This window comes from Muntiacus reevesi, chromosome 4, assembly GCF_963930625.1.
Source record: "Muntiacus reevesi chromosome 4, mMunRee1.1, whole genome shotgun sequence".
NCBI classification, from domain to species: domain Eukaryota; kingdom Metazoa; phylum Chordata; class Mammalia; order Artiodactyla; family Cervidae; genus Muntiacus; species Muntiacus reevesi.
In genome coordinates this window covers 127,051,967-127,064,410 of record NC_089252.1, presented here as the reverse complement: position 1 = coordinate 127,064,410, position 12,444 = coordinate 127,051,967, and the positions used below count along the sequence as shown (strand labels likewise).

Here is a 12,444-nt window from a genome sequence, read left to right as displayed (position 1 = left end):
TGATTGACTGGATCTAGGTAGTAGGATGGAAAAAAAATCAACAGTAGTGATAATGCTGATAATACCTAACATTTGCTAAGCACTTTGAGTCACTGCTCAGTTTTTTTAACTGTATATAATTTTGGTCATCCTTACAGTTACGTGAAAATATATTGCTACCACTACCCTACAGGCCAGATGCACAATTCTAAAACCCCAAAACTCTGAAAAATGACAAGTTACAAGATTGGTGTAGACTCACTTGGCAGCAAACCATGACTAGACCTGATACGAGGCTATTTATAGTCTTTGTTTCTCCCCACTTAAGCGTTAATTTATCTTTGCAAAAATATCAGTATGTTTGGTTATGGAGGACTGACTCAGACTCAGTGGAGTGAGTTTGGAAAATTCAGTAGTTTTCCAAAATATGGCAAGTTTTGAAATTCGTGCTTAGGTGAGTGATTGATCCATATTGTAATTCTTATTTTATGGGTGAGGAAACAATCAGAGAGAGAAATCACACACAGTAATTGGCAGAGCCAGGATTTAAACCTAGACTGTCTTTGTCAAGTCTCCACTACACTGTTCTGCCTCCTCTTCTAGCCTTTGTAATTGGGAAAAGGACACCATTAAACTAAAATAAGTAATTGAAGAGGAAGATTGAGAGAAGCAGAGGAAAACATATAGTAGACTGTGGATTTAAATAGGCCTAGTTTGAGATGCCAATTGAAAAGATGCAATAAGAAGCCAGGACTTTTGGGGGTATGTTTATAATGCATATACTGAATTTCATCAAATCTGATTTCATCATTGTAATAGGGTATCATTTTGGACACTGACTTAAAAGGTTAAAAAAAAAAAATTGTAACAGTGTGTATGATTTCTTGTTTTTAAGCACCTTGAGATGTTTTTTTTTTCCCCACACAGTATCATTCTTTATGCAGTTGCAGTGTCATGGATGCAGCATTGCTAAAGAATATTTTCTTGTTGCCTTTGGGATTTTCTTCTGAGCCACTGATATTAACAGCATCCTGCAGGTTTTGTTGGTGGTGCTTTCTTGACCTTACTACAAGGTATCAATAAAAAATTTCAAGCACCATCCAGGAAGGTATTTTTTAAGTTAACAGTTAAGCTCAGTAAATAAGGTATTAAAGGTATGAAGTGAAGTGAAGTCACTCAGTTGTGTCCGACTCTTTGCGACCCCATGGACTGTAGCCTACCAGGCTCCTTGGTCCATGGGATTTTCCAGGCAAGAGCACTGGAGTGGGTTGCCATTTCCTACTCCAATTAAAGGTATAGGTGCACATAAATCAGTTGAAGCGAAAACAGTAGGAATAGCTATGACTGGGTTACATAAAGACAGATAAAGACAACCATGTTGTGTTCATTATCCACTGTATGTATGATTGTAAGGTCAATTGATTGTAGATTTTTGCAGTATTAAAATCTAGGGGAATTTGCACCTTAGAATTATTACACATTAAGTAGGATTTTTGCCTCTGGGAATTGGGAGATGCAATAATAAAGTATGACAGTAGTGCATGTAATTGATTTTAATAAAGAAGTGTGCATCTTTAGTAGGAGTTAGCACACAGTCAAAGAAGTATCATCACTGCTTTGGGGAGTAATTAACAGAAATAAATACTGAAGTCAAAACCTTCAGAATTTCCTTTATTTAAAGGTACTCTGCAAAGAGAAATGAGGAATGTAAATACTTCCACACATTTTGAATTTGTTTTTATGTTTTGTTTTGACAATCCAGGTGCCTAGACAGTTGGAAAACAGAGCCCACTTTCACAGTAAATTCATTTCTGTCACATGTATTAGCCTGGTCTTTGCTATTGTATCTAGAGCATAACTGTGAAACCATGATGTCAGAAATTCAGCCAGGTATTTGGCAAGGTATCAGGACCACATTAATCCATGTTATTGGACTAATAACATGATTTACTATAAAAATAATGCTTCCACCTGTGGGATTTTGACAAATTGAATTTTTTTTTTAAGATTGAAATTGGTAATGTTACAAACATTATAATTTCCTGACAATTAAAAATGAGAATTTCTGTTTATGGGAAAATAGAATATATATACTTTTCCCTATTCTTCCTGTTAAGTACAACTAAAAACCCTGCACATTATCTATAAGATAACAAAGACTCTGAAAAGGGGAAGGAACAGAACAGCTTGGGATCTCAGGACTCAAGCAGTGACACAGGAGTGAGTGGGTGGCTTTTCTCTTTGCTTCAGCGTGCCGCAGAGGAAGCTGACAACCCAGGAGCAATGGTGGCCACACACTACCCTCAGGAAAGCCACAACAGAGCCTCACCCTCTTAGCCAGTACTGGGGGAGAGACACCCTGAAACCTTTAAAAGACAAAAACAGAAAAACAAACCTACTCTTTATTCCACCAAATCCTGCAGAAGAAAACCCAGTTCCCACCCACACCCTGACTAGCATAGGCCAAGTAGGGAACATAGACTTCCAACATTATGAGGCTATCACAAGCTGCCCTCGCACCCCCTATTGTCATGGTGTCAGATTAGACGAGATACAGAGCCAGCTGAGATTTTCATCCTCGTCAGATGGTTAACTAGCCCTCCCCTAATTTGCACTGGAGACCATGTGGGAAGCCTGGACTTACACCCCAACCTGGTAGTAAAAAGGAGCCCCTCCACCTCCCCACTTAGGTGAAGTCAGAAGAGGCGTAGTAGAGAGGTTATACTTCCACCATTACCCATCAGTAAAGATGCCTAACTCTCCCCTTGTGGTGTCAGTGGAAGCCACATAGGGCATCATAGTGAGACACCCGTACCTTCTCAGCCAGGAAGGTATCAGTGAAGGCTTGGTGGGGAACCAGAGGTAACAGGGAACTGCTCCATCTCTAGCATCAGTGGAGGCTGAGTGGGGAACCCAAACTTCTACCCCTACCTTGTAATAATGAGATAGCCCCTTCCCATCTTTTCTGCTAGAGCAGGGCGAAAAACATCATCAGCAAACATAGAAGATGTAAGCATGATTTGGAGTCTCATGGACGTAGGAGCCTGGTAGGCTACAGTCCATGGGGTCGCTAAGAGTCGGACACGACTGAGCGACTTCACTTTCACTTTTCACTTTCATGCATTGGAGAAGGAAGTGGCAACCCACTCCAGTGTTCTTGCCTGTAGAATCCCAGGGATAGGGGAGCCTGTTGGGGTCGCACAGAGTTGGACATAACTGAAGTGACTTAGCAGCAGCAGTGTTCAAAGTGTCCAGATTTTAAATGAAAATCAGTTGTCATACTAAGGAAAATCTCAAATTGAATGAAAAAGACAGTGGAGACCAGCCTTGAGGTTACAGAGATGCTAATCTTAAAATTATTTGACAAAGATAAGAGCATCTATCACAAAAATGCTTCAACAAGCAATTACAAGTGTGCTTGAAACAAGTGGAGAAAAAAAGTTGCAGCCAAAAAAAGTCTGCAAAGAAATGTAAGATATGAAGAATCAAATGGAAATTTTGGAACTGAAAAAAATCTAATAACCAAAATAAATAACAGATAGGCTTAACAGCAGAATGGAGGGGATAGAAGAAAGAATTGGTGAACTGAAAAACAGAACAATAGAAATGACCAAATCTGGGCAACAGAGAGAAACTAGGCTAAAATTAATGACCAGTCTCAGAGGCCAGTGGGCCTACACCAGAGAGCTCACATTTATGCCTCTGGAGTACTGGGAGAAGAGGAAGGGCATGGCTGGAGAAGTGTTTAAATAAATAATAAATTAAAGAAATTAAAGAAATAATAAATAATAGCTAAAATCTTATTTAAACTTGGCAAAACTATAAACCTACAGATTCAGGAAGTTTAACGAATTTGAAACAGAATAAACCTTTCATTTCTGAAAGCTAAAGACAAAGTAAAAATTTGAAGCAATGAGAAAGAAATTACTATAAGATTGGGGCGGGGGGGGGGGGGGGAATTGAACTAAAACAGACGTCTGTTAGAAACATGGAGACCAGAAAGAGGTGGCACAGCATTTGTCAAGTTAGAAAGAACTTAATTTAAAAAAAATTTCAAAAGTCCCAGGTCATAACTTTTGTTTGGATTCTTATTGTTACAGTTATTTTCAGCTATTTTTTATTATGATAAAGAACTTTAAATATGAGATATAGCAGAGTACATTCCCACTGAAGATGCATAAGGTTATTTATACTTATTTTATGATGTTGCTCAGAGACTTCAAAAGTAAATACCATTTATTTTTGAAGTTAATGTTCTACTTACCATCTTTGAAAAGTTCAGGTAACTTAATTTTCATAATTTCTGTCTCATTGGATGGTTTTGAGTAATTCATTTGAATTTTCAAGAAACAATTACTTAAGTAGTTTTCTGACTTTTGTGTTTTTTTAATTGTGATAGAAATATAATATTCAATTTTAATAATGTTAAGTATATTCATATTTTTTTTACTACAAATCTCGGTAGACTTTTTCATCTTGCAATACTAAACCTCTACCTGGTAAACACTAATTTCCCCTCCTCACTCCCCTAGTTCCTTGATAACTACCTTCCTCTCTGCTATTTTTATGATTTTGACAACTTTAGACATTTCATATGAGTTGAATCATATAGCATTTGGCTTTTTGTGACTAGTTTATTTTGCTTACCATAATGACCTTGAATTCATCTATGTAACAACTTTTTTCTTAAGGCTACACTGACATTTTGATTTTTAAAAAATTTATGGATTTGAATACATGAAATGGTTTGTATTGGTTAAAGCAACCTCTTGATACTAGTTTTTCTCCAGTAAATGACAGTGTACTTTATTCAGTTCTTGCTGATGAAATTTCTGTCTCTAATCACTGTGTTTTCATTAGCTTTTAATTTAAAGACAGAATTTTAAAATGAGCTATTTCCCTTTCTCAAGCAGTCTCTTCTGTAGTTTGGCTTTTGACAGAACTCAGAATCCTAGATAATTAATAGAATCCATCAAATTTGTTGTTCAAATTCAGTTAACACTGAATCGTTCTATTCTAACCAAGATAGAATCCTACCCATCTAATATACCACCTCCAAGTTGCATACAAGTAACTTGGTTAACAGTTTTATACCTTTTATTAGATTTTTAGATTAACACATATGCAGTTAATTTTGTATCAATACTTTGGATCATGTCTTGATTTTGAGGTTTATTAATTATTCAAAATTATTTATTGACTTAAAACTGTTAGATTATCATAAATCTCAGTAAACCTTGCAGTGAATCCACCGTTTTTCACTCCAATAATATATATTGATTTTAATCATTCAGTAGGTGGCATTTCCTGGGCTTCCCTGGTGGCTCAGGCAGTAAAGAATCCGCCGGTAATGTGGGAAATGTGGGTTCGATCCCTGGGTTGGGAAGATCCCCTGGAGGAGGGCATGGCAATCCACTCCAGTATTCTTGCCTGGAGAATCCCCATGGACAGAGGAGCCTGGCAGGCTACAGTCCATGGGGTTGCAGAGTTAAACATGACGAGCAAGCCTGCCCCCTCTCTCTTTTTTAAACCCTGAAATATTAATATTCTCACTTCCACTTTGGGACTCCTATGTGAAATCTTTGTTTTTTTATTTTTCCCTCAAGAAATCTTTAAATATAGTGTGTTTTTCCTAATCAGGAGTCCCATGAGCTTCTTATAATACCCGTCCTTTTTTGTTGTGAAGGAAATCTAGCTGTCTGTTTTCAGTATCTCCAAGCATCCCACAAAGTGAATTTCTGATGTTCCAGATTGCCGTTATTTTGTTTCACATTATCTTAAACATTGCTTTCTGAATGTGGTGATTTTTCATGATGTGATAAAAGATAGAATTTTAACTTTATTTTTAGATATCAACTCATTTAAACTTAACACAACCCTGTAAGTTATCTATAAACTAGGTTTCAAATGTTTTAAGTTAATGAATATCACACAGCTGTCAAGAAACTGAAGTGGGAACCAAACCCAAAGTTGCAGTATTTAAATGTTTATCCTTTTTTTTCCTCACTAAACCAATCTTTGAATGATTTTTTTTTCAGATTATTCATGGTAATAAATAGAAATGTCATGAGGTTTATTGGTTGACTGATATCTCTTTTAAAATTTACATTTACAAATAGTAGTTTGTGAATTGTATGCATACATATTTATACCTAAACTTCTGGCTCAGGGATTGCTCCAGGCCCTACTTTCTGCTAGCAGTTTTCAGAGCTTTACTCTTGTTAGTTTCTCTTCAGATCCTTCCTGTTTATATAAATTTTAGATTGACTCTTTTTTGGCTTTAACCTGGTATTTCCTCGAGACTCTGCTTCCCTCTGCTGCAAGCACTGCAGCCACTCTGAGATCTTCCTTTTATTCTGTCTTTACATCTTGTGAATGATTTTTAATACCCAGGCAAAATATAGATGGCTCAACTGTAAAGAATCCACCTGCAATGCAGGGGTCCCAGGAGACACAGGTTTGATCTCTGGGTCCAGAAGATCCCCTGGAGTAAGAAATGGCAACCCACTCCAGTATTCGTGCCTGGAGAATCCCATGGACAGAGGAGCCTGGCAGGCTACAGTCACAAAGAGTTGGACACAGCTGAAGCGACTTAGCACGCATACAAGCAAAATATAAGTGATTTTATTTAAATATCTGATTGTTTGATTGAGATTTTGCTTAGTGGAATTGCTTACATATTCTCCTGGAGCACAGTAGTTACTATTTCACTAATATCTTTTTTTTTCCCTCCAGATTTATTCATTTATAGCACATAAATATTCTTCATTACTTTTCTTTTTTTATTGGAGGATAATTGCTTTACATTGTTATGATTTCTGCCATACAGCAACACGAATCAGTCATAATTATATATATATATGTGTATATATATATATATATGGTCCCTGGTGGCTCAAACGTAAAGCCTCTGTCTGCAATGTGGGATACCCAGGTTTGATCCCTGGGTCAGGAAGATCCCCTGGAGAAGGAAATGGCAACCCACTCCAGTACACTTGCCTGAAAAATTTTGTGGTTACAGTCCATGGGGTAGCATAGCGTCGGACACGATTGAGCAACTTCACTTTCACATGTTTTTGTATCCCCTCCCTTTTAAGCCTCCCTCCTCTCTCCACAGCCCACCCCTCTAGATCATCACGAGCACCAGGCTGCGCTCCCTGTGTTACAGAGCAGTTTCCTGCTCGTTATCTGTTTTACACACGATAGTATATATATGTTATTCATTACTTTTATATTATGACTTTAAAGACTGTGCAACAGAAAAAGTTGCTTCAATTCACATATGACTTCTGTTTGTAGACATACTGCGAACATCATAAAAATGAAACATTGCTTCATATGAGGAGAAATGCTTATAACATACTATTAAGTCTAAAAATACCAGGCTACAGAATGGCATGGTAGCCATTTTTGTGGTCTGATATACATACACAAATTGAACTTGCTGCAGAAAACTAGGATAACAAATGCCACTTCCTCCCTCCCCCCCACCCCCCACCGCCCGAAAAATCCCCACTAATACAAATCTCTCCTAATGCGAGATTTCCCTGGTCGTCCAGTGGTTAAGACTCCCATGTTTCCAGTGCGGAGCATGTGGGTTCAATCCCAAGTTGGGGAGCTGAGATCCCAGGTGCCGTGAGGCACGGATTAAAAAAACAAAGCAAAACCCTCCTAATGTTACCTCTGTTAACTTCATGGTATATATTCTTTCCTAATTCTCTCTTTCTCTTTCTGTCTGTGTGTCTTGTAAAAGTTGTATCTCCACATAGATATTCATAGCTAATTGGGAAAATCCTTCTTAAAGCAAAAGGTTGACAGACCTGACTTCATATAACCTTTAAACTTCACTCATATACTGAATACTGTCAGAAAAGATTTTTGTTTAATGTGGTGACAATGTAGTAAAAAAATACTTTGCACACGTCTATTAGAAGTAGGGAATAACTTAGTTTTTTGTGAATCATTAATTAGTATAGCCACCCATCCGTTACATACAAATTAAAAACTTCAGTTTATCGTAAATATCTTTCTCACCTTTGCTTGCATCCTGCTGTTATCTAGGATCTCCTAGACATCTCTGGAATTTACCCATTTCCTCCATCAAATTCAAACTTCCAACATAATTTTTCTTGACTACTGCAGTAGCTCATTAGCTGGTGTGCTTACTTTCTTTCTCCATTCTATTTGTTTTCCGTAGTGCACAAAGTGATCTTGAAACACATAAATGATCATTTAAGGATCTTACAAAACAAACACTAACTTTGGAGTGTACATGACAGAAACGATGTAGAGATTGATTAATTCTTTTTCAGTTACTCCCAGGAAAATGAAGCAGGCCCTTGTCTAGCCATCGTCCATAGGGTTGCAGAGTCAAACACTGCTGAAGCCATTTGCGCGCACACAAGCCCTTGTCTAGCCATGCCCATTTCCCGTCACAGGGGTTTGGTGCCTTTTGTTCTGGCACACACACTCCTTCCGTTACGGTTGCTGCTGGTACCTATATATTCTTCAGGGAATCCTTTCCTGACGTTACTAAATCAGAATTCTCTTAATTCACTTATAAAGGTAAAAGCCTCTGTCATAAGGCATCAAAGTTTTACATTAATTTAGATAAATAGTCTAGCTCTCTTTCTCGATTATAAAATGGTTGAGGGGAAGCTCTGCGTTTGTTCTGTTTGCTCTTACATTCCTGACATGTGACAGAGTGCTCGATACGTAGCAGGCATCTGTCTCAGCTCTGACCGCTGTAGGAAAAGTGATGTAAACCGGGAAGCTTACACAGCAGGTGTTTGTTCCTCACAGCTCTGGAGACTAGAGAGTTCAGGACCCACAACTCTGTGTCTTGGGAGGGCTCCTTTCCTGGCTTGGAGGTGGCCGCCGTCTTGCTGTGTACTCAATGCAGAGAAACAGTGAGCTCTGTTATTTCCTTCTCTAAAAACATTAATCCCATCATGGATCCTCCACCCTCATGATCTGATCTATGCCTAAATTACCTTCCCCAAATCCTGCCTCCTAATACCATCACGTTGGTAGTTTGGGGTTTCAACATGAATTTTGGAGGAATACAAAGTCATTCAATCTATAACATCCCATAAGTGTTTGTTGAGTTAATGCAGACATTAAAAATAAAAGTGAAAGATGTAAATGGGAAGTTCACAAAAGGAGAAAATACAAATACTAGTAAACACATCCAGATATTTTCAACCTCCTGTGTAGTCAGGAAATAAAATGATGATAAGGTGCTTTATTCTCATCACATTGAGAAAAATTTTAGAGATTGATAATGTCAAATCTCCATTTAAGAACACATCCATTAGCAAGATAGTATTAAAAAAAATTGATCCAGTTATATCGTGAAATTTTTTCAGCTACTGGAAGGCAAGTGTTGCATTCTAATGCATTTAAAGTAATCCCATTAATTTTGTTTTACAAAAAGAACCTCAAAAGTAACTATATTTGTTTATATACAAACATATAAATTTATAGCAAAGGTACTGGAAAATCCTTGCCATGCTATTGATAGTATTTATCTCTGAGAGGGAACATGACAATAAAAGAGGCATAGAGTTTTTTTCTTTTTTAAAAACTCTGTGGGCTTTTTTTTCTTATTCACTGTTTTTATAATGCATATATTGTCATGTAGCCTATAAAAATAAACAATTAAGGGTAGATTGATTTAGGGATATGAGAAAAAAAGGATCATTCTTTACATAAAGAAAAGTAAAATCACGGATGCCAAAAGAACATGGTTTAGTCTGGAACTACAAACAGTTGTATACTATTGGAGTCTAAAATGTGGAAAGAAGAAGAATGAGGCTGAAAAGAAGATAAAACCAGATCAATGAGGGCCATGTGTGTCTTCTCCTAGCATGGACAACCACTCAGAGAATCTTAAATTGAGAACTGACTCCAGGCGTGTCAAATAGATGATTCTGGAAGATGTGCAGTTGGTTTAGTGAAAGAGATTCATAACCATTTTGTATCTGGATCCCTTGATCCCTTTGGCAGGTGTGATGAAGCCTGTGAATCTGTTCTTAGTATTGTATTTCAGATGCATAAAATAAAATAGTGCAAAGTATATGTATTCTTCAGTAACACATTAAAAAGACCTAGTAGTTGGTCTGCTAATTACCTTAATTTCAAAATAGTGATGAGCATTAACAGTATTTTAAGATATCTATACCAGCTGAATGACTTGCTGAATTATGTCCATGAATCTCAGGTTAGGAACTTTTGCTTATGGCATCAGACTGGGAGTGTGAAGATCAGTTAGGGAACTAGTCAATGTGGAGATAATGAAAAATCTTAATGGAGACAGTCTGAAATAATCCTATGAAAGATTTCATAATTGTTTAAAAATATTTGTAATATTTTAAATGACATTTTTGTATTAGTATTTTACAATATTAGTATAGTATTAGTGTTCGTTATTAGTACTGTATTAGTGTATTCCTCACAGAAAAATTAGGAAATAGGAAATTTTAAAAAGAAAGCATGCCTTATGGTAGTTTCTTAAAGCTTACATAGTGCCTATGCTTTCCTTTGTTTTTATTGCTGCTCTTGCATAGAAGCTTACCTCATTAACTATTCGTTTAGTCTTGTTTCAATGATACCATCATTGCTTAACTCTCTTCCCTTTAATTCTACAGGTTTTTGATTGGTCAGGGAGCACATGTAGGAGCTGTCAACAGTGAAGGAGACACACCTTTAGATATTGCTGAGGAGGAGGCAATGGAAGAGCTACTTCAGAATGAAGTTAATCGGCAAGGTAACGTAAAGCACCCTAAATGGAAAATACGTGTAAAACTGTCTTGTGAAAAGTATAATACTTGACTTTTTCAATAAATAATTGTTGGCATTGAAGGACAATTATAATTTGTGTGTGAAAAAATGAGTTTACTTAATATGTGCGATAAGATTCTACTTGGATAAATGTATGATTCTTAACTCTACGCCTTTTTAATATTTTTCAAGTTGAAAGAAATATCGTAAGTGGTAGGATCAGGCATAAAATTACCTGTCAGTAAAAGCTTTGGAGATAAGTAAAACAGACAAAGAAGATAGGAAGTGTATGGAGTGAACAGGACCCATTTAAATAGAACAGTCAAGAAGTCCTCACTGACAAGGATGTATTTAAGCTAAGATCTTATCCAGGCGATGGAGTGAATCATACAGGTCTGGGGAAAGAACACTGCGTCCAGTGGGAGCAGTGAATTCGCAGATGGGAGGGTGCCTGATGTTTTCAGAGGAGCAGCGAATGAGACCAGTGTGACTGAAGCAGACAGAACCTGGAAGAGGCTGGGAGGAGAGGAGGTTGCAGAAGTAGCAGTGGACCATCTCACACAAGCCCGTGTGGGCTGTTGGAAGGATTTTAGCTTTTAATCTGAGTGAAACTGGGGGTCAGTGGAGAGACAGATAGGGGAATGACATGATCTGACTCGTAGAAAGGATCTCAGGGGCTGCTGTGTTGAGAATAGATTGTAGCAAAGCAAAGGCAGAAGTAGGAGAACGGCAAGGGGAGAAGTAGGCTGGTAGTAGACAAAGTGAGGAGAAGTTTGGGTGTTAGGTATGTTGTGAAGATTTGACCAAGCAGATCATTGCATGATTAAAAGTAGGGTGTGTAAGAAGAAGGCAGGGAAGATTCTAAGATTGTTGGTTTGAGCAACTAGACGGGTGAAGTTTTTATGAGAGATGTGAATATTGTGGAGAAGTAAGTTTTATAGGGAAAGGTTCAGGGGTTCATTTTTTAGGCATGTTAAGTTTGTTTTGCCTGCTAAGATATCCAGGCAGTTGAATATGTTAGTAGAGAGAGGTACAGCTCGAGATATGAATTTGGGAGATGTCAATTTATAGTGATAGATGATTGCTTATGGACAGAATTTCTTTTAGGAGTGATGAGTGTTCTAAAACTGATTGTGGTAATGGTTGCACAACTCTGAAAATTTACTAAAAACCGCTAAATTGTTTACTTTAAATTGTGTGAATTACATCTCAATAAATATAAAGCAAATCCTCTTCTGGGCACATAACCAAAGAATTAAAAGGAAGGTTTCAGAGACTTTTATACACCCATGTTTATTGCATTATTCACAATAACTAAAAGATGGAAGAAAACCAAATGTTCATCAATGGGTGGATGAATAAACAATATATAGTATATACTTACAATGAAATATTGTTCAGTATTAAGAAGGAAATTCTGACATATACTGTAGCCTGGTTGAACCTTGAGAGCATTATACTATGTGAAATAAGGCAGCCACAAAAAGACAATTACTTTCTGATTCCACTTACATGAGGTACCTCAAGTACTCAAAATCATAGAGAAAGTGGAATGATGGTTGTCAGGAGTTGGGAGGAGGTGGGAATGGGGATTTGTTGTTTAATTAGCATAGCATTTCAATTTTGCAAGATAAAAAGTGTTTCTGAAGACTGAGCAACAATGTAAATGTACTTAACATTGCT

At 37.2% G+C, this 12,444-nt stretch overlaps 1 protein-coding gene across 8 annotated transcripts in view; it reads left to right on the top strand.

Annotated features, from left to right (window-relative positions):
* Positions 1–12,444, top strand: part of PPP1R12A (protein phosphatase 1 regulatory subunit 12A) — a 156,024-nt gene that overhangs the window by 73,970 nt on the left and 69,610 nt on the right. For all 8 annotated transcript variants that reach the window (XM_065934138.1, XM_065934140.1, XM_065934137.1 and 5 more), the window contains exon 3: positions 10,629–10,747. In XM_065934138.1, the coding sequence (XP_065790210.1) occupies positions 10,629–10,747 (119 nt within the window). The remainder of the gene's footprint in view (positions 1–10,628; positions 10,748–12,444) is intronic.